The 23640-nt window shown below is 28.0% G+C and overlaps 5 protein-coding genes across 5 annotated transcripts; 4 read left to right on the forward strand and 1 right to left on the reverse strand.

Moving 5' to 3' along the window:
- Nucleotides 1–3512: 3512 nt before the first annotated feature.
- Nucleotides 3513–5096, forward strand: GO595_010404 (ENTH domain containing protein; the record flags this gene model as incomplete). The annotated part of the gene is made up of 1 exon (XM_067913079.1): nt 3513–5096. The coding sequence occupies one exon, from the start codon at nt 3513–3515 to the stop codon at nt 5094–5096; it is 1584 nt and encodes a 527-aa protein (XP_067769142.1).
- Nucleotides 5097–5199: 103 nt separating this feature from the next.
- On the forward strand, nt 5200–6621 carry GO595_010405 (uncharacterized protein; the record flags this gene model as incomplete). The annotated part of the gene is made up of 1 exon (XM_067913081.1): nt 5200–6621. The coding sequence occupies one exon, from the start codon at nt 5200–5202 to the stop codon at nt 6619–6621; it is 1422 nt and encodes a 473-aa protein (XP_067769143.1).
- A 5224-nt stretch (nt 6622–11845) lies between these two features.
- Nucleotides 11846–12931, reverse strand: GO595_010406 (CK1 family protein kinase; the record flags this gene model as incomplete). The annotated part of the gene is made up of 1 exon (XM_067913082.1): nt 11846–12931. The coding sequence occupies one exon, from the start codon at nt 12929–12931 to the stop codon at nt 11846–11848; it is 1086 nt and encodes a 361-aa protein (XP_067769144.1).
- A 1369-nt stretch (nt 12932–14300) lies between these two features.
- GO595_010407 (CK1 family protein kinase) lies at nt 14301–15266 on the forward strand (the record flags this gene model as incomplete). Its single annotated transcript, XM_067913083.1, has 1 exon — nt 14301–15266. One exon carries the CDS (start codon nt 14301–14303, stop codon nt 15264–15266), a length of 966 nt encoding a protein of 321 aa, XP_067769145.1.
- Nucleotides 15267–15721: 455 nt separating this feature from the next.
- GO595_010408 (uncharacterized protein) lies at nt 15722–16315 on the forward strand (the record flags this gene model as incomplete). Its single annotated transcript, XM_067913084.1, has 1 exon — nt 15722–16315. The coding sequence occupies one exon, from the start codon at nt 15722–15724 to the stop codon at nt 16313–16315; it is 594 nt and encodes a 197-aa protein (XP_067769146.1).
- Nucleotides 16316–23640: the final 7325 nt, after the last annotated feature.

A 23640-nucleotide genomic window follows, 5' to 3' on the forward strand; every position in this document is an offset into this window, starting at 1 on the left:
AAAATTGCGCCCGTGCATCGTGCTGGCCATTTATTCCCTATATCAAGTCAACTCACAGGCGAGAAAGGAAAAAAGTGCGTAAGTATACTTACATTAAATTCTAAATAGATGAAATGTCAAAAACATAAAAATACGAATTTTGAAACAAAAAAAATCATAATTTATAAAAAAATCATTTTTCTAAAAGGTATACATAATAATTTATGAGTGTGATATAACAATTAAATGATATTTCTTTTTTGTTCAAGTAATTTAACGATTTCTGTTCTACCATTCTCAGATGCTATAATAAGTGCTGTTTTACATAATTTAAATAATTTCCAAATATTATTTCGAAATATAAAATTATTAAAATAAATTTTAAATAAAGCAAATAAATATCTTTGGCATTAATATCAATTCCTTTTTGTTCAAGAAGTAATTTAACTATTTCTGTATAACCATTTTGAGATGCTCTAATAAATGCTGTACCAAATATTTTAAATAATTTCCAAATATTAATTTGAAATAATAAATTATTAAAATAAATATTAAATAAAACAAATAAATATCTTTAGCATTAATATCAATTCCTTTTTGTTCAAGAAGTAATTTAACTATTTCTGTATAACCTTTTGAAGATGCATACATAAGTGCTGTTTCAAATAATTTAAATAATTTCCAAATATTATTTTTAAATTCTAAATTATTAAAACAAATATCAAATGAAACAAATAAATATCTTTAGCATTAACATCAATTCCTTTTTGTTCAAGAAGTAATTTAACTATTTCTGTATAACCTTTTGAAGATGCATACATAAGTGATGTTTCAAATAATTTAAATAATTTCCAAATATTATTTTGATATATAAAATTATTAAAATAAATATTAAATAAAACAAATAAATATCTTTAGCATTAATATCAATTCCTTTTTGCTCAAGAAGTAATTTAACAATTTCTGTTCTACCATTCTCAGATGCTCTAATAAATGCTGTACCAAATATTTTAAATAATTTCCAAATATTATTTTGAAATAGAAAATAAAATAAATATTTTTAGCATTAATATCAATTCCTTTTTGTTCAAGAAGTAATTTAACAATTTCTGTATAACCATTTTGAGATGCTCTAATAAATGCTGTACCAAATATTTTAAATAATTTTCAAATATTATTTTGAAATAATAAATTATTAAAATAAATATTAAATAAAACAAATAAATATCTTTAGCATTAATATCAATTCCTTTTTGTTCAAGAAGTAATTTAACTATTTCTGTATAACCTTTTGAAGATGCATACATAAGTGCTGTTTCAAATAATTTAAATAATTTCCAAATATTATTTTGATATATAAAATTATTAAAAGAATCATTAATATAATAAAAAAAATATTTCGAACATTGATTTTAATTTTTTTCTGTTTAAGAAGATATTTAACAACTTCAATGTGTCCATTTTTAGAAGCTATTATAAATGCTGTATTAAAAAATTTAAATATTTACCAAATGTTATTATGATATATCATATTATTCAAACAAATTTCAAAAATATTTTAGAAACATCCTTCATATTAACATCAATATTTTTATTTTTAATAATGTATTCAATAAGTTCTACATTACCTGATCTTGCAAATGATATAAACACATTATTTAGCAATTTTATATTATCATCAAGAAAACATTTCATAATGAATAAATTTCCTATAAATGAAAACTCATTAATAAATGTTTCAAATTTCATTTTTTCAATTTCATACAAATATGAAAGAATTTCATACGAATTATTTAAAATACATTTTTTATAAAACATTTTCAAATCGATAGTTTTAATAATAATATTTTCATAAAGATATTTAAAGATATCATTTCGATGAAATTCAATTGCTATTTCATATGATCCATAAAATGATGAATGATTTTGTTCACACAAATGTATAATTTCAAGATTTCCACCTGCAACTGCATATTTACCTGTGTTTTCTACACTTGCATTATTCATAAGTAAATATTTAAAACATTTAACTGATCCAAAAAATGCTGCATAATCGATTAATTTAACATTTTCTTGATTAATAAATGAACATCTTTCATAAATTGATGGCTCAATATATTGATTAAAATCAAAATTATCTTGTGATGATATTTCTTGAAGTTTTTCGATTTCATCATTTCGAATTATTTTTGCAATTTCATTTGGATTAATTCCTTCTTTAATTAATTGCTTATGAAGTTCCCAATCATTTTTTTCAATATTATCACTAAAAATTAAATTTTTCGAATTATATTTTCTCAGATTTAAATTTTTTACATCATAATAATAATCTGTTTTTGTCATTAAATGCAGAAAATATAAAGAGCCCCTTTTGATTAATAAGTTATTATTAATTAAATTATATTCAGACAGCTTTTCTAAAAGATAATCTGCTTCTTGAGTTTGGGTGAAAAGAAGAAAATTTGTGAAAATGTTTATTATGTGAAATTTACAAAATTGTTCATATTTTCTTGATAATGCTTCTAAAAAATTAAAGTAAACATCAAATTCATTCAACAGTGAAACAAACGCTGAATACACTAATTGACATGAAATAGAAAAAACTGAATATGGATAATTTTGCCCAAACATACTAAAAATTGATTCAACTGATTCTTTAACATTATTACAATTCAATTTCAAAACAATTTCTTCAAGTGACTTTAAGTTTAATATTTCATTTACTATTGCTTCTGTAGAACTTTTGCTCAATCTTACTGGTTTCATATTGTCACTTTTGAAATAAAAAGAATTTGGATGAAATAACCACTAACGATACCATGATAAAAACCGTAGTCCAAATATCAATTCAAAAATCATTTATATAAATATGTGTGAAGGATGTTATTCAAATAACAGTTATTTTGTTTGGTTTGAACTATTTGGATGAAAGTATTTGTTGGCATGAAATCCATGATACTTATCATTGAGTTCATGTTCAAATTCTTGCACCATGAGTTCGGGTTGTCCCATTTAAATGGTCATTTCACCTCATATTGGTGTTATTGAAATTTTAATTCAATAACTGCAGTTATTTCAAAGGAAAGTGATGTGATATGAACAATGACAAAATAAAAAAAATGTAAAACTTAGGAACAAACTTGTCAGCGAGTCGAAGTTAAAAACCTTAATACTTCCAATTCAAAAAGAAGTGACAACTTTAGAATTCTTAATACGATATAGTTTGGTATATAATTGTAAATTTTTCTTTTCTCATTTTGAATTATCCTCACATTTTATTAAACCTGAGTCATACGCCAAGAGTTAATTACATTTTTCGAGGATTATGGATTTGGAGGATGCCAAATGATATCAATGCCCAAATAAAGTGGTTCTTTTTTAACTTCAGAAAATTGAATCTACGATTGACTTTTTAAATCAAAAGCGATTGACAAACACCAAAAGTACGAAGATTTCTGGGGAAACCGATCTTTACTTTTCAAAGCATTGTTGCCGTTTCGTGTATTCAAAAATTGAGGCGTTTGGCATACAAAATGCAAGTGTGGAAAAAAGCCAAAGAAGCTGCACGCAAAACACAATATGTTTTCAAAGGAAAAGACCCTGTTCAAAAGATTGTTTTAGAAGCTTCACGCGATGATGATGACCATGTGACAGAAAGCGAATTTCAAACAATTGCTCATCTTTGTTATGTTCAAGCCGCTCTCCCAAGTATCAATAAAACACTCATAAAGAGGTTCGATAGAATCGCTGATGATGTGGTGTCATGTCAAAAATCTCTTCAAATTCTTGATTATTGTGTCAAGTATGGGCCCGACACTATGCGTTCAAATGCTATGCAATTCATCAGTAGCTTGAATGTTGTGTCTCAATCATACACTACAGCACCTTCTGATCATAGGAATTATCGAGCAGAAGATGATTGCAGAAACTTAGCTGGAAATTTGATGCAAATATTAAAATCGGATGAAATGTATGAACAAATTAGAAATTCATCAGTTGCTCAAATTAGGCAAGTTAAACAATTTTATGTTGAACCATTTGAAATGAATGGTATTATGATCGATACGACCGTAGTACCCATGGACATGTCCATTGGAGGTATCAATCCAATATCACCAAACGTCTATACTCCAACTGAGAATTCCCGAAAGAAATCCACATCATCATCTGACGACGAAGAACTTGACTTCGATCCGCGTGCTAAAAACAAACAGTCGGACAGAAGGGCATCTGATCCATTTGCAAGTCCACAACAAAGCCAATCAAATCAAAACACATTTGATCCATTTGCTCAGCAGCAACAACAACCACAAAGACAACAGCAACAAGGAGGATTCGACATCTTCAATCAACAGCCACAACAACAGAATCAAACTCATCGAAGTTCATTTGATCAATATCCACAACAACAAAGGCAACAACAGCAAGGAGGGTTCGATATGTTTGGCCAGCCACAACAACAGCAGAGGCCAGTTCAACAACAGCAACAAGGATTTGATGTATTTGGTCAACCTCAACAACAACAACGGCCAATGCAACAACAACAACAAGGATTTGACGTCTTCGGACAACCACAACAACAAAGGCCAGTTCAACAGCAACAACAAGGATTTGATGTATTTGGTCAACATCAACAACAACAACAAAGACCAATGCAACAGCAGCAACAACAAGGATTTGACGTCTTTGGCCAACCACAACAACAACAGAGACCAGTACAACAACAGCAACAACAAGGATTTGATGTATTTGGTCAACCACAACAACAAGGATTTGGACAACAGTCACAAAACAACTTCCAACAGCAGCAACAAAGACCTGTACAACAACAGCAAAACTTTGATGACTTATTATTTGGGGCACCCCAACCCCAACCGCAACAACTTCCGCAGCAGCAATACAACAATTCGTTCTTGGATCTCCATGATAGTGGTTCAGCTCCTCCTCCACCACAGCAAAAGCCACAACAAAGCCAAGGCGGTGGAATGCTTGATGAATTTGGCGATTTGGTGAACCTTGATCTAAGAGAAAAGCCGCGAACATTACATGGAATGCCACAACAAGTTGTAAGAGGAGGTGGCCAATCCATTGGTGGCTCTTACGGAAATGGATTCTAAAAGAAATTTATGGTTCTCAATTTTTTTGATTTTGACAAGGTTTGTTAGATATATTGGAAACGCCGATGAAAATTTGACTATGTTTGTTTGATAAAAAGCAAAAATGAAAACTGCTGAACAACAAAAGAAAGAAAAAGAACTTCAACAACGTCAATGTTCGGATGCAGCCGAAAAGTTTAACAAAGCCTCTGTTGAGAATCTTGTTCCTATTATTGAAGAGTTTAAAAAATATATACCAAATTTCAGTTCTCTTCTCATTTCCAAAATCTTTCCAAAGCTTACAAATTTGATTGCCACTAACACTACACCACGAGAAGTTAATGAGGCATTATTTTCAATTTTACTTTTAATGTTATCCAAAGCCAATCCCAATATCCCAGAAACTGATCCATATAACACACTTTATTCAGACCCAGACTTTCTTGCAGCTCTTTTCCTTCACACTGGTCTTGATGAGCATGGAAAATTCAACAAAAAAGTGATTGAAATATTTGCCAAATATCTCATCGTCAAAGATCCCACCAAGATTGTTTCATTTCTAATTGATTCCAAAGAGTCTGTTTTTGATCTTATGAATGGTCTTACACATACTAATGATGTTGATGCCTCAATTCTCTTTAATCAACTTGTAGTTTGTCATCCGAACGTCAAATCCTCCTTTGTTCCCACTCTCAAGCCCATTCTCAAGCGTTTTCCACCACATTTAGTTGTCGATCTCATGATTGCATCACAAGAACTTAAAGACACAATGACGCAAGAAGAGTTTGAGCAATGGCTTGACGAGCAAAACACCTTCACATTATCCGATGTTCATCAAGTTATCCGTTTTTACAGTGACATTTGGAACAAAGACTTATTATTACGTATGATATTACGTACTGCTCCACCACAAAAGTATTCATTTGTTGATTGGTTCCATACTATGCCATCACATTCATTACAATTATCACCTGAATTGACTACAGTTTGTGTTCAGTCGATTTTAGATCCGAAATATGAGTTCGAAGAGATCGATGATATCTCAGCATTAAATTATGGACGTTTTAATACCATTGAACCATATCTTTATTCTCGATTATTTGTATTGACTCATGCTGATCCTAAAGAAATGCCGAACGAATTAATCGAAAAGTTATACGAATTACTTAACGACGAAAGTGATTTCGTGTTAGCGGGCGTGCTACAAGTGATATCGCAATGGGCGTATGAAAAGGAATTCGAACTCGATAAGAAATTCGTTTATAGGATCGCGCGACAAATGAATATTAGAGACGACGAATCGTTGAAACATTTGTGCAGAATGACTTTGCACGCAATATCCAACAAGAATAAGGTCGCGAGGGCTGTGCTGCTCGCCGAGGAGTCGCTGCGAATGAGGAACGAATGGATGAGAAGGGCGCTGAGGCCGTCTTGGATATTCCCTAATATGAAGGACGTGGCAAAGAACTTGCCTTTGATGAATGGGTGCACACAGGAATCGGCACTGACTTTATTGGGTTTCGTGGATGAATATTTATCACAGTAAATAGTGAATTGATGTAAACTGTTCAATTTGTGACAACATTCGCAACTCGAATTACATTTTGTTGATATTGATAAAACTTCAGAAAATGAACTTCGCTGTTTTTTAAGGCAAAAGCGCTTTTAATATTTTGAAAATATTAACTGTAAACTTTACTGAAAGAAAAGGTTAATAATATTATATGGATATATTTGTATTAATAATTAAGATTAATTACATATTAAAAATTTAATGTTTAACAGGATGTGGATAAAAATTTATATAAAAAAATAATTTATTGAGTTGCTAAATGATTTATATTTTCTTTATTTTTGTATCAAGTAATTTCGCGATTTTATTATTAGCATTTTTATATGCGAGTTTAATTGCAGTGTTTCCAATATAAACAAAGAAATATAAAATAACCGGATACAAATCTTAAATAAAATAACCGGATACAAATCTTAAATAAAAGAATTCAATGAACCAAAAAATGCGCAATAATCAATTAATGTAACGATTTCTTTGTTTATAAATGAATATCGTTCATATAGTGATGGCTCAATAGTTTGATTAAAATCAAAACTTGTTTGTGATGCTATTTCTTGAAGTCTTTCAATTTCATCATTTCGAAGAATTTATGCAATAGGTGTTGAATTGATTCCTTCCATAATGAATTCTTTATGAAGCTTCCAATCGTCTTTTGAAAGTTCTTCAATGTTTGATATAATTTCTTGTGAAAATGGATATGGTGGCCTTAAATAATTTATTTTAAAACTATTGATAATTGTTAAAACATTCTTTTTTGATAATTTATGTGCAAAATATATACGTTGGAAAGAATGGAATTTTTTGACAAGATTTCGATCAAAATCATTAATTATTCCGTGTTCAATCATCTTTTCAAGTAGAAAATTAGATTCATTATTTTTTATTGAAAGAAGATATTGTCGGAAAACATCAAAAATTTTTGGTATTTTATCATCAATTTCTTTCTCTTTTATTTCAATTTCTTTTAAATATTGAAAACATAAATTTTCATCTAGAGCTTTTATTGTGAAAGCAGAAAATGTTATTTGAGAAACAATAAGATTAAATGAATAAGGTATAGTTTTATCAAAATGTTTCATGGTTGCTTCAACTGATAAGCTACAATTATTTTGGCTAGTGTTAAATATAATTTTGGTTAAATCTTTTAATTTTTGCATTAATTCCATCCTGCAGGATGGAAATGTATCACTTTTGGTATGAGTTTTTCGGTTTTTTGTGGTACTCCCAAAATAATTCATCAGTTTACAGTGCACCGATTGATACTTCATGTCTTTTATAATATTAAACTAAAGTATATAAATATTCTTTTGTAGTTCCATATGATTCTTCAAAAAATGAATTTTTTTATTATCGAATTCCTTATATTTAAAACATTGGAAATAAGATCTTTATTAACTTTGTTTTTCTTTGATGGTTGGAAATAAATTTAAACAGGACATAAAGACTGAATTTTTTTCATTAAATACAAGAAACGTTTCTTCAGATACATATGTTCATTCTTATAAAAAAATAAAAGGAATTCATATTTTAGGTGTTTTTTATTATTATGAATTTATTGGAATTTTGCTAGTTCTTTCATTAGAAAAACCAATCTAATTCTTTTCTATATATACTCTATTGAGATTTTTTTTGTGTTAAGCTTTGAATAGAGTAATATCCCTATGATTCCAATTATTACCATTAAAGAAATAATCACAACGATTATCAGAATTACTTTGTTGCTTTTTTCATTAATTCGATTTGGAATTGTAGTATTATCTGAATATTCAGAGCTTGGAGGATTTTCATGTTTTGTTTCATCTGATTGTTGTGGTTCATCAGATTCTTGTGGTTCATCTGGTTCCTGAGGTCCTATTTCAAAAACTTTATCAATTTTGCGCTTGCCTTTAATTTTTTGAAGAAGAGATTTCAAATTAATAAGCTTTGTGGTTTTTGGTGAAGTTATAATATCTATTTTGATATTTGCTTGATCCCAATTATTAGTATCATATATGAACTTAATTTCGGGAAGTGGTTTTCCTTGCACAAAACTTTTTATATCGAAATGACCTTCAAGATTGAAATTTTTAAAGAAGTTATTATAAAGACTTTGAAATGGATTCTCAAAAAAAATTGAAATTGTTGATGTTTTAGCACTAGGTTCTTGTAATAATGTATTTATTTCTGTTAAGCCCAAAATATATGGATTTATAACAAAATCTGAAGGGTAATTAGAACAAATATCATTAACACACCCTTCTGTGGATTCTATTTTAATATTTAGAGTAGCAGAATCAATATAAATTTGTTTTTGATTTGCTTCAACTTTGTTATCTATTGTTTTTGGAATAATGGCACGATTTGCTTTTATATTTCCACCTTCAAATGATTTAATAAAAATTGTGTCTCCGATAAAATCACTATCAAAAACAATATTATTAGCATCAAAAACAATCACAGGAATATCTTTTGAGAAATCACCACCTTTAACATAAATATTATCAACACCACTTAAGCCTTTTATTGCAATTTTAGTGCCTGAAATCTTAGAAAGATCAATTAGAGAATCTTTGTTATCATCTCCAACAAATATGATGGCAGATTCAACACCTGAAAGTTCTTTATATAAATCATTTATATCAAAGAAGGGTAGGAATTTAGTTGATGCACGAAATTCTTTAGCAATCGTTTTCAGTATTTCACATTTATCTTTATTTGGGTTCGATGTCCTAATACATTCTTTTTCAAAAAGTTCTGAGAATTTACCAGCTTCTTTAAGTGCATTTTGATCTCCACCAGAAAATATAATTTTATGTTGAATAAACAATGCTGAAATATAAAGGAAGAGCATTTGAAAAATTAAAATTTAACATATTGCTTTTTTTATTTTAAACTTTAGAACCATGATTGCTGTATATAAAAACGCTAATTGAAAAATGTTATAATACAAACTCAAAATGTTTGCTAGTAGTTTTAAACCTAGAAACATAAAAAAAACTTCAAAAAATATCATCACAAACATTGATTTTAATCAAGTAATTCATTTTTCTACTTATGAAAGAAGTTCAATTTTTGACTATAATGTTTTTTTAACATATTATGCAGCATTCTTTGGTTAATCAAACGTTTTAAATACTTAATGTTAAATAATCCTGCTATAAAATGTTCAGGCCTTTTGCTGTTGCAGGAGGAAATCTTGAAATTATTGATTTCGCGTTCATGTGAAGTAGAAACTGAATTTTATCGGAATGATATCTTTAAATATCTTGAAAAAGCTGATTTTGATGTAAATGAAAAAAATTTTTATTATATTTATTTAAAGTTTGATTAAAAAATTTAATATTTCTTTTTGATTTTTGGTGTTATTTATTATTATATAAAACTGCATTAATTTTTGCATCTTGGAAAGGTTTTACTGACATAGTTAAAATACTTCTTGAACATGAAGGAATTGATGTAAATATTAAAGATAATTTTTTTGTCATTAACTTGATATGTGATTATAATGTTTGGAATTAATATTAATTTATTAGCTCTGCACTAATATATGCATCTAAAGGAGGTTATATAGAAATCGTTAAATTACTTCTTGAACAAGAAGGAATTGCTGTAAATGCTAAAGATATTTATTCATTATATTTAATATTTCTTTTAATAATTTTTTGTTTCAAAATAATATTTAAAAATTATTTAAATTATTTTATACAGCACTTATGGAAGCATCTAAAAATGGTTATACAGAAATAGTTAAATTACTTCTTGAACAAGAAGGAATTGATATTAATATCACATGTGTTTAATATGTTTTTTATCCTATTTGTTTTCATAATTTGATGTTTCTAAATATTATTTGGATTTTATATAATTTATTCAGTAATGCATTTCTTTTAGCCTTGAAAAATAATCATAGTGATATAGCAAAAATTTTCATGAACCAAAAAATCAATTTAAATCATAAAACTATTTATTTTTATTATTTATTTTTTATATAAAATAATTAAAAATTCAAACTAATATTTGGAAATTATTGAAATTATTTAGTACAGCCGTTAGTATTGCATCTCAAAGAGGTCTAACTGAAATTGCTGAATTAATTCTTGAGTATGGAGGAATTAATGTTAACTCAAAAACCATTTATTTATTTATAATAGAGTTAATTTCAATAATATTTTATTTTAAATGAATATTTGGAAATAATTTATATTATTTCACACTCCATTAATGAAAGCATCTAAAAAAGGACATGTAGAAATTGTGAAATTACTTTTTAAACAAAAGAAAATTAATGTAAATCTTAAAGATGTTTTTATGTTTATTTCCGAATTTGATTTGTTAATTTGATATTTATAGAAAATATTTGGAAATTATTCGAATTAAATAGAACAGCTCTTATGTTTGCAGCTCAATTTGTACATACAGATATTGTTAAATTACTTCTTGAACATAAAGGAATAGATATTAACAAAGAAGATTTTTATTTATTGTGTTTAATGTTTGTATTAATCATTTTATGTTTCAAAATAGTATCTGGAAATTATTTTCTATATTTAAAACGGCACTTATTTGGGCTTCCTTAGCTGGCAATACAGAAGCAGTCAAATTACTTATTGAACAAAAACGTATTAAAATTGATGTTGTAGATGCTTGTTTTTTTTATTTACATTATATTTAGAAAATTTAGAATTCCAAAGAAATATTCGGTATTCCCTAAAATTATTTAACGATGCTTTGATTTATGCAACATCACAAGGTTTTACAGATATTGTCAATTTACTTAAAACTAAGTAGAAAAAAAATATTTTAATAAAAAATAATATTATTAATTTTTTAACATTAATTGGAATGAAATATCATTTATATCCGTAATATTTCTCTTAAAATTATTGTGAATCTTTGTTTTTAAAATAAAAAATTCAAATGTTAAAACCCCACTTACACAAGACGCTGTCAACCAAATACATTACAAATAATTTTAAAATTAAAAAGAAATCTATAATAGGGAAAGTTGGTTGACAGTGTCTTATTTATACACGAAATTTCATTTTAAAATCGAAATCTTTTCTATTTTTTCACAATGATCGAAGTTTTTATACTCTACCATATTACTTATGACAATTTTTTCTATTGACAAGAGAATTTTCTTACTTATTAAATAATAATGTGTTTCATTTAAAAACGAAATTAGAACAATAATTTTACAAACACCTTTGTATCTTGTTTAAAACCCTGCACATTGGTTCATCTTATCTACAAAATTCAGCTCATCTGATGAAAACTCTGTTTGCAAATCATCAATTTCTTCTTTTTCCAAAAGTCGAGGTAAGTCAGTTGGAGGCAGTGGCTGACCAGCCTCTGGCCCAGGGATCAAGTTTATTTCTGATAATTTCGCCATTTCTTCGGGCGGTAAACTTTCCCATTCGTATCCATCGTCCATAGAACCGTTGACACTTTTCAGCGCATCCATCAAATACGCGTAAATCAACTTATAGTTAGGCTCATCCTTAACTCGGAGAGACTTTATAAGCCTATATATAACCCAGAATTGTTCCGGAAAACCTTTCTCTACCAAGAAGGAATGGATATCTGCATTAAGTTTGGCTCGAAAAATTTCTTTCCGCTCTTTGGAGACAGCCCATGGAAACTCTCCGGTATATAACTCGAGAAGAGAGAAAAACCAACTGAATAAGTCATCACGTCGACCTTGTTCTTTTCCTCTTTGTGCATTAAGTGATGCATATCTAGCAGTTCCAACATAACCTGGACGATTCCTTGGTGAAACATATTCACCTTCATCAGTGAGATACCTTCTGCTAAGACCGAAATCTATGAGAGCTATCGGATGAGAACGATTTGGTCGAATTAGAACTTGAGATGGTTTAACATCTCTGTGAATGAAGCCTAGGGAGTGGAATGCTTCCAGGGCGCGAAGTATTTCGATACCAAGTCTGATTGTACTTGAAATAGAATATGATTTGTTAGGAAGTATTTTACGTACGTCTGTAAGTGATGGTCCTAGGAGTTCCATTGCAAGACATTTCAAGTTAATAGCTTCTTTGTATTCATAAAAAGCAGGAAAATATGGTAAGTTGTTCAACTGCTTAAAAAAATTATATTCTTTTGCTAGAGCCTTTTTGATACTTAGAGTGTATTCAACTTTTAAGGCACAAGAAAAATCAGTATTTTGTTTTTTAACATGATATATATCACCGTAACTTCCTTGTCCAACTAACTTAATAATTTCATATCCTTGTACAATTGTCCCTGGTTCGAATGTTTTTCGTTCCTTTTTTGTCACCTTCTTCATGTGGACGTGGCGTGAAGAGAATAACCTCCAATAAACATTTGAATTTTCAATGGTTCTAGAACCAGCAGTTTACGTTAAAATGCCATTGAAAACAAGCTATCGTTGTTTTTTGTTTCCTTTATAAAGATATTACTTGTCAAACTCAATGATAAAAATCATAAACAATTTTATTAACAATTTTTTTCTCTAAATGGTGAATTTTTTTCCTCTATTTTTCATACTAACATGAACAAGTTTTCCGAAACCTGATGAACTCGATTCATATATGAAGTTTATTATATCCTCTATAACAAAGTATACAATGACTTGGTGGATATAAGCGTTGACCCACTGTTTAAGCTTATTCCAAACGCTTTCGAGTAATTCTTTACCAATTGATATTGTACTAACAATTGATGTTTTTATATCAAAGTTCAGATGTGTGGAATCCAAGCAACTCATCTGTATGATTCCATCTTTTGTAATTAATATTTGAAAATCACCTTGAAATTGGTGGAGCTCAAATTGAACCTGGAGAGACACCGGTGAAATGTATGGGATTTGAACTTCTGTGGTTGCGTCAATGATAAGATTTGGTTCATAATCAATTTGAAAAGTGAATCCATCTTCAACCATTTGTATTGTGCGCATTGATGGTGGCATTGAATGGAATTTAAAATTGTTAAGTTCCATTTTTTGAATTGCTTGAACTCCATTTGGAATTTCGGAGAATATTTGGATCAATTTACTTTCTAACGCTTTTCTACTTATAAAACGAGGATAAGCTCTCCAAAGTAATCTGTTTAACCAAATTAATGATAGATTTTTATCACTTTTTAAATTATTAGAATAATAAGGATTAATTTTATGGCAATGATTCTTACTTGTAAACCTAAAACCTAAAGCAAGATAAATAAAAATGAATATGATGATTCCGAATATAAAGCCAAGGATGGCCAGGAACAAAGAAACCAAAACCATCATAAATTTTAAACGTTATCTGGATGATGACGATAAAACCTTCTGAAAGAAACATCCAGTAAAAAGCATGAATATAATTCTTTGCTGTCGCTCTATTAAATCATTTAGTCACCGCCTTTAGCTTCAGGGTAATCGTTTTATTTTTTCTCTTTTATTTTGGCATTGATTTTCGTATCTCTTGGGATCAAAATTCATATATGCTATTACTTTCTTGATGGATATCAAATCATTTTACCAAAATCATCACAGTAATTGAATGAATAACAGGGGTTATTGAGATTTGTTGTAACCATTTTGGAGGGAAAAATAACCGTAAAATATCACTGAAAATTAAAAACGGTGACAATTCAAAGAACGATGTATTTAAACGGTTTTTACCGGCACTTTTATATTTTCTCTAAAAGTCAAAATGGAGCTCAAAAAGGGACAAACTGTTGGATTTTTTTCATTAAGAGAAGAAATTGGAAATGGAGGGTTTGGTTCCATCTGGAAAGTAAAGTCAACAGAAGACGATAAATATTATGCAATGAAAATCGAACCATTACAAGCTAAAAGGGCTACACTAGCATTCGAAATAGGTGTTCTAAAGAGGTTGGCAAATTCTGAGCGATTTCCCAAATATGTATTTGATGGTTCTGATGAAACAAAAAGATTTCTTGTAGAGGAACTTCTCGGGCCCAACCTCTTCAAAATTACTGAACATTTACCAGGTCAATATTTTGAAGACTGCTACATTGCTAAACTTGCCGACGAGATGCTGTATTGCATTGAAGCAGTTCATAAACATGGTTATGTTCACCGCGATATCAAACCTCAAAACTTTGTTGTTCGATTGAATGGTAATGTTGCTATATGTCTTCTTGATTTTGGCATATCCAAATTATATCTTAATCAGAATGGCCAGCACATTGAGGCTCGCGGACATCCAAGTGGAGGAGGCTCTCCTGTTTATGCATCAGTCAATTCACATAACCAAGTTGATCTCTCACGCAGAGATGATTTGATATCACTTATTTACTCAATTCTTTCCATTTCCAAATATCGCCTTCCGTGGATGTCAACTCAAGGAATTCAGGAAATCGGCAATATAAAGAAACAACATAAATTATCAGTTTTATGCAAACCTCTTGGACCCGGATTCGTAGAGTTTGCAAATCACGTAGAATCTTTAGGCTTTGCTGATGAGCCCAATTATCAACTTTTACACCGTGCTCTCGCTAAGAACATAGTTAAGAATCAATACCTTTACCAATGGCAAGGAATAAAGGTACAAAATGCACAGCCTGGTGGTAACAACGATCCAACTGGGTTCCTGCTGAGCCTTATGCCATACATGACTGAAGCAGAACCTGAAAGTAAGTGTAATATCCAATAAATGTTATTTGTGAAAAAAGTGGCATATAAACTTTTCAAAAAAGTTTTATTTTAAAAATGTGAAAACAAAAAAAACCGAATTTACAACCTGAGGTCTATTTCTATAATTTTAAGTATTATAAAGAAATTAAACAAAATAATGGGTTTGCATTTTTGGGAAATCATGTGATATCTTATCATTGAAAATCATTTAAAATTTTAAATTTTCTTACTTGAAGATAAGAACAAGTTATCAATCCATCAAATAATACATTTAGACCTTTTGAGGTTATATATATATATATATATATTGTAATTTAAAGTTAACTAAAATTTTTTTGTTTTTACTTCTTCATAAGTAACGACCGTTTACTACCAGATCATATCGAGCACAAAAGAAGCATTCAAAATTGTGAAGACGTGAAATTTGACGGTTATTTACCAAGAATTTGGCATTCACTTCACATTTCAAATCCAATGGATGAATATTATGAGGAAATCAATGACAATGAGGGTGAGAACCCAAAAGTAATCGAAATTGATAGTGATCAAAGCAGCAGTGAAAGCTCTTCCAGTTCGTTTTCTGAAAGTTCATCTGATGAAGAAGAATATTATGATAAAGTTCTTATAAGAATGAGAGACGAGCTTGATGAACTTATTAAAAAGAGGATAAGAAGAAATAGGCGCAAGGCTTCTCACCAAAAGAAAAAAGAAGAACATAAGAAAGATGAAAAACCATCTTCCAGTGAAGACACTCAACAAGAGCAGCGACCACCACAATATTGGTTCAAGTATAGGCCAGCATTTGAAGCCTGGACCATTCCAAGCACTAGGAAAATGTATCTTCGTAGAATGGTTTATTCTAAACCACACTATTGGAGATACCATAGATGGGAAGATAAGAAGAGTGATGATGAATATGAAAACCAAGCATCTCCTTCACCAGAGCCTCAATTCGACCCACAATTTCCTGAATATTATAATTATCAAGGATTTCCTCCACAAAATGTTATGTACCCTCAAATGCCGCATTATGGAATGCCGTTTCAAGGTTACGGAGCACAGTGGTGAACTTTGGTGTGTTGGTACTAATTAGTAAACGAGCTCCCTAACTTTTTCTGTTGTTTATTCCTATTTGAATGATTTACATACAGTCTGCTTTGTATGGAGTACAAAGTTACTCCAAGACAAAAAACAGATTTTCTTTTTGCCGATATCTTTCCAATAAAGATACCTTCTGCAGAAAGTGGGATAATTCAAGAAGATTATGATAAATATTTAACAGATTTATTTTACAATTTTTTAATCTTACCAAATGAACAACAACCGCCTATTTTAGACAAAATAAATCTTGCCATTGATAAATATAATGAAAAAATATATAATTATTTTGATCCTAATCATTTTTCGAAATTAGTTCTTCTTTTAAAAGATCCAAATTTTTTCGATTTTGCTATAATAACTTTCACTAGATTTCTTCACTTGATTCCAGATATTACAAAAAATCTTCTTGAAGAAGATTTTTTTGAAGTAATTGAACAATATATAAAAATGCCTGGTGAAAGGTGTCAAAAATCACTTCGTGTAATTATCGAAATCTTTAAGTCTTCTGCTCCTCAAGATAATATACAAATTCGAAATGCCTTTTATTCGAGCAATTGTTATCGCATTTTACTTCTCATCATTGAAGAAGAGCAATACATAGATGAAACATCCGAAATTATTTATTTAATGACAGTGAGTCCTTCTTATCCCAATCATTTTCCAGAAAAAATTATCAATATTCTTATTAATTTTATCAGATCACTCCACATCATTCAGGAAATTAATGGAATTAAAGGACTTAACAAGCTCCTTACAAATGGTTATGATATTTCTTCATACGTACTTCTCGAGGACATTTCTGAAACAAGTTTGCTCGAGGATTTCACATCGTTCCTCACAATTCCGAACGAAGCCCTTCAAATTGCTACTATCGAAATTCTTGTCAACTTATGTTTTTACAAAGACAAAGCGTTAAAAGGTATGGTAAATTTCCATACTATTACTGAAGTACGTGAATTAATTAATTGTTCCAGGTCAACATTAATTGTTGGGAATTCATTAGATTTTTTTTTAAAGTGGGTTCTTAACACTACCGAATATTATTTTTTGCTTCTTGACGAGATCTCTAACATTAACTTTACTTTAATTTGTCGGCAGCAACCTGTTTCCGTTAAATTGCTGATGACTGATTTACTTCTTCGAATGTCACAAAATGCTAAAGCTTATCAATTACAAAGGATAGTGACTGAAGAGTTCGTATTGACATTGTTTGAACAATTGGATTTGTTGGGAGAAGAATTCGCAAACATTTTTTTTGATCTGATTATGAAAACATCAGCGATGTGCCAGGAAAACATTGAATTGCTAAGAATGCTTCAAAATGCCTTTCATAACGAGGAATTTAGTGAAGAATTCCAAAGACAAGTAGATGAAGTAATGGTACATATTGACTCGTTGTTAGAAAACTATATTGAATAAAAAAATTTTTTATAATAAATTGTGTTTGTAATTTATAAAGAAAGTTTTAAATGATATCTTTAATAAAACGATTAAAATAAATTTTAATGAGATTAAATTTTTTATAAATATTATGCAATACATATTCTTTGATTTAAACCTATTACTAAAAATAAAGAGATATTATATATAATAATTTTATTTCATAATACTATTTATAATTTAGGGGGGTTATATCATGATGCAGCTTTAAATAAGGTTTTTAAAGAACGTTTAAAAGCGACCACTTTTTAAATTTTGTTTTGCAAGGGAAATTATCAAATGAACCCACAAACAAAGCAATTAATAATTCAACAGAAATCGAATTATTGTCTGAACTTGAGCAAATTATTTTTAATTTATCACAAGAAAATCTAGAATCTTCAATTGAACAAACCATGAATTTATTTGATATAAATTTCCCGTTTACATATAATTTAATCTTAATTCATTTAATTTATTATGCTTATTGTTCAAGAATTTTTATTGATGATATTTATGTTAATTATTTAGAAATAATTCTAGCCAAAGAAGCAGAAAACAAGAAGTATTTTCCAAATATTATAAATTTTTTTTGTGTCTATTTGAATATATAAAATAACAACTAAATTACTTATTAAACAAGAAGGAATTGATATTAATGCTAAAGATGTTTATTTGTTTTATTTAATATTTATTTTAATAATTTAATATTTCTAAATGATATTTGGAAATTATTTAAATTATTTAAAACAGCACTTATGAAAGCATCTGAAAATGGTCATACAGAAATAGTTAAATTACTTCTTGAACAAGAAGGAATTGATATTAATGCTAAAAATATTTATTTGTTTTATTTGGTATTTATATTATTAATTTGAAATTTTAAAATAATATTTAGAAATTATAAAAACTATTTCGAACAGCTCTTATTTGGGCATCTTGGAAAGGTCACATCGAAATCGTTAAATTACTTCTTGAACAAGAAGATATTGATGTTAATGTTAAAGATATTTGTTTATCCTATTTCGGATTTATTTTAATAATTTGATATTTTAAAATAATATTTGGAAATTCAAAAAAATATTTGATACAGCAGTCAGAATTGCATTTGCTCAAAATAACATTAATATTGTAATATTGCTTCTTGAAAAAGAAGGAATTGATGCCAATGAAAAAAATATTTAATTTGTTTTAGTAATTTTATGTTTTAAATTAGTTTTTGAAGATTAATCAAAATATTTGAAGAGGAAAGGCAAATGAAAATTCAAAAGTAGAATTTGTGTGTAGTCTTGAAAGAAAAACAATTAACTCATTTGAATAAAAAATAGAATATAATGATTTTGATTTATTATTTTCCATATAATAATATTTATCTCTGAAAAATTAATATTTTGTACAGAGATATCTCTGGAGTTTTCTTCTTGAAAAAAAGGAATTTTATATTGAATTAAAATAAATAGTCAAACTGCTAAATGAAATTAAAAACAAATAATAAATTTGAAAATTTTCCAATATTAAAACAACGAATTTGAAATCGAATTGGATTTTTTCATTTGTAATTTAAACATATTCACATAATTCTAACACACAACAACAAAAATATGTAATAAATTACATATAATTTACAAAACTAATTCATAAATCTTCCTGCTAACTTACAGAAGAATTTTTTTCATTTTTCTCCTTGCCAATCATTGATTTCAAAAAGTCGTCCGCATTCGCAACCAATGAAGTTTCAGGCACAACAAATTTATCGCATTCTTCGCTAATAAGTTTCGACGGCAGTTCCAAAGGATCAAATTTCATTTCGATTGACGTAACAAATGTTTTAACATCGTTTTTGTTCAATACGCAATTCATTCCATGACTACTATATCTGCGTAATGACATCGAAGGCTTAACTGAATCAGAAGTTACAACACTTTCCATTCCTTCGATCATTTCTCTTTGTGTAGCAAATGGAATTATCGTTGGCATCAATTCGTTACTAAGCAAATTAGAAACAGATGTCAATGATGTACAATCCGTAATTGTCACAGTGTTAGTTTCATTAATTATAAGTTTACTTAACACATGTGATACATCATCAATACTTCGATTCCAATCATAAAACTCAAAAACACTGTCAGACGCAATATTCGGAAGATATTTCGAAAGTTTACATATGAACTTAATTGCGTATTGACAATTATTTAAATTATTTAAAGCTGCTTTATATAACTTTAAAAGTGGCGAGCGGTTATTTTCGTTTGCGACTTTTTGAATAAATGTTATGACAGTTTTGAATATCTGATTCAATAATTGTGAAGAAGCGGTTTCTATCATCAGTGAATAATGCGTCAAAGACTTACAAAGCATTGATTCGTTCACACTTTTAATTAATGGATAAATTGGTAATGACGATTGGAACAAATGCGGGTATAATTCTTTCATTGGAGCGACTATTAACATCAATTCTTTATTTTTAGAAGTTTTAATTAAAATGTCGAAAATTTTTTGTGACGATTCATTTGTTTCTAAGTCAATTAACATTGGCCTAATTATACTAATAATGTTTTCCCAAGCATATTGATTAACGGCAGCTGAGGAAAGACATTTTAAGAATAAAGGAGCAGCTTTCGATAAACAATTTCGAATGAAAAAGTCACAATCGAGAAAAGCGTTTGCGTAATTAAATGCGTAATTTTCATTTCCTTGGAATACATTTGAATAAAAAACAAATGTTTCACCAATGAAATCAGTGAAATAATGTGAACTTGTATCCGAATTTGATATATGATATAATACTGCTTTACAAACTTTCGGAATAATATTCGAATCAATTGGTTTCATTATATTATTATATATCATTAATGAAAGATAAACAAATTTTAATGATTGACTCCCTAATACCCATCTTAAAGCTTCCGTTCCCCAATTTTGTAAGTTTTTATTTAGCTTGTTGATGAATTGAGGAATTAATTGTATTAATATTTCGGTGTCAATTTCTCCTTCAGGAATATCAATATCGAAATGTTGACAAAGGATTTCCAACAATGAATAAGCGCCAGAATCAGCAAATAGAAATGTAAAATGTAATACATTCGAAATATCATCAAATAAATCAAATGAATTTCGCTTAAATATTTTCGTTAATAATGGAATTATCCACATTTCTTCTTCAAATGATTTAGACATACAATAAGTCACATGAAAATGATAAGCAAATGAACAATGTTGTAATAAAAGTTGGATTACATTCGACGTGTTCGTTTCGATTAAATGTAAAAATATTTTCTTCTTGGTTTCAACTTGTGGCCATTCGGATATAAATAATGGAATTAATTCAGTATGATCTGGACATTTAAGTAATTCATCCCATAATGTTACCATATATCGGAAATCTTCACTTCGAACATTCTCTGTTGCATTCATTAAAGATTCTAAGAACTTAAATGGCGTGAAATGCTTAAAAATATTAATTGTTTGTGGTACGCAACTTGTTTGTTTAGGTAAAAGTCGTAATGAATTAATCCATGGCTTAATAGCTTCAACAATATCTTTAACATATTTTTGTAATTGTTGCCTTTGAATATATATTAATGCATTGTATAAAACATCTTCTGAACAATATGAAAATTTCCGTGGAAGTGAATTTAAATCATATTTTGGATTTGGATCATTTTTATATTGATATAATATATCTAATAATTTCTTCAAGAAATTATTTGCTTTTATTGATTCGATTTGTTTATAAAGAATACCAATAAATATTAATAAACCACTTAAATTATATATTTCATTTATATGTTTATAATCTAATATATTATATAATGCTTCAAAAAATATTTCGGATGATTCATTCGATTGCATTAAACATGCATTCGCATAAATTTCAAGTAATAAATTTGTATGATTTAATAATAATGAGTTTAACACTTTAATTCCTGATAATTCAATTGACACAAAATAATTAATTGCTTTGTCATTAAATAATAAATTATCATTAAATAATGTGCCAACTTTAACTATAATCCCAAATGTTCTTGAAACATATGAACGTAATACTTCTAATGAACTTAATTTTGTCATAGCCCAATTAAATAAAAACATAAAAACTATTTCACGACTTGATATTGGCCATAAAGGATTTTCTTCATTTTCATGGAAATTATTAAATGTTAAACATATTAAATATAAGTAATCACATAAAAATGAACAATTATCTTCAAGGATTTTTTGTGATTCTGTTTTCCATTTGATTACACGTGGTGAATTTACTTTAATTTTTATAAAATAATTTTGTAACGTTGTTATAAATGAAATAAGATTTGGTCGAATTAACTCAAATAATTCATTTGTTAATTGTGGTGAACGAAGAACTTCAACTAAAGTTTTTGTTAAATCTTTAAATTGATTTTGTGGAATAATTGGTAAAATCTCTTTAAAAATTAATGGATAAAATGAAATATTTAAATGATTTATGATATTTATACCTAATTTATTTTTCCATTCTTCTTCTTCTTTAAATAAACTTTCTAATAAAGATTTTAATAATTTATAAGAATTCATTTCTTCATATTGTTTCAATGAATTTAAATAATTATTTTTATCGATTTTCATGTTAATCAAAAATGAATTAAAATAAAATATTAATAATCCGATATTATTTTGATTTGATGAATTTATACAATCAAAAGGAAAATTCATATTAATTCGTGTTAATAAATGCGAATAATTAACAGAAATTAATATGTTACAAATCTCCGTAATAAAATAAAGCCAAATCTCATAATAATGAGAATACGCTACATATGAAAATGTTATTTGTGATTTTGGTATATGAAGTTTCATTAAAGGAACTTCAGAATCTTTTAATAATAAAACTTTTTGCTTAACAATCGATTCGATTGAATGAATCTTTAAATTAATATATGAAAGCGCTCCTTTATTTTTCAAAAATTGATTAATAGAATTTAATAATTTTAATGACAAGAATCTTGTTTCAGGATGAATTGAAGCTAAGCCTAACATTGCTTGCATTTCGATATCATAAATTAATTCTATTTCAAACGTTGTATTAAATTGTTTAATTAATCGTATTAATAATGCTATACATATAAATTGTGTTTCATCATTTGGAAATGTACTAAGATATGAAAGAATTAACTTAATAAATGCTAATAAAAATTCTTCGTTTTCTGATATTGAAAGACATGTTGAAATTGCTGAAGAAGAAATATAAAAATTATTATTAAAACATAACTTTAATAGTAAATTCATTGTATCTGGTTTTAATATGTCTTTCTTTTTTAATACATATTGAAAACATTTTAATATGTTTAACTGAATATTAATTTTCCCTTTAATACGTTGTGATCGATTTAATGATATAACTAAGTTTTGAATATTTTGTAGATTCCATTCTTCCAAAATTCCACGAACTTTTTGGTCGGCATCTTGAATAACATTATTATCATTTTCTACACAAATTCCATAATCTGTATCTGATATAATCGAATCAAATTGTTTAAAATGAGTAATTATAGTTGCACGGATTACTGCATTAAAATTATCTATATCAGAATTACTAATTTTTTTAAACGCATATTTCTTAAAGTCGTTGGAATTAATAAATGGAACAGTCATTAATAAAACATTTAATCTCGGATCAGTTATATCTAATGTTATAAAATTGGATAAAAGTTTATATAAAAAATGTTGGAAATCAAGTGACGCTAAATGGATTAAAATATCACGAAATAATCGTGGGCACACAGAAAAATTAGATTTGTTAAAAAAATGATGAATAAATATCGATGAAAATGATTCAGGATCACTCATTTTTTTCAATGGCTCACTATTCCAATGAATAAAACAAAGAGAAGAAGTAC

Source organism: Histomonas meleagridis (genome assembly GCF_020186115.1).
Source record: "Histomonas meleagridis strain 2922-C6/04-10x chromosome Unknown scaffold_61, whole genome shotgun sequence".
Classification (NCBI taxonomy): Eukaryota; Parabasalia; order Tritrichomonadida; family Dientamoebidae; genus Histomonas; species Histomonas meleagridis.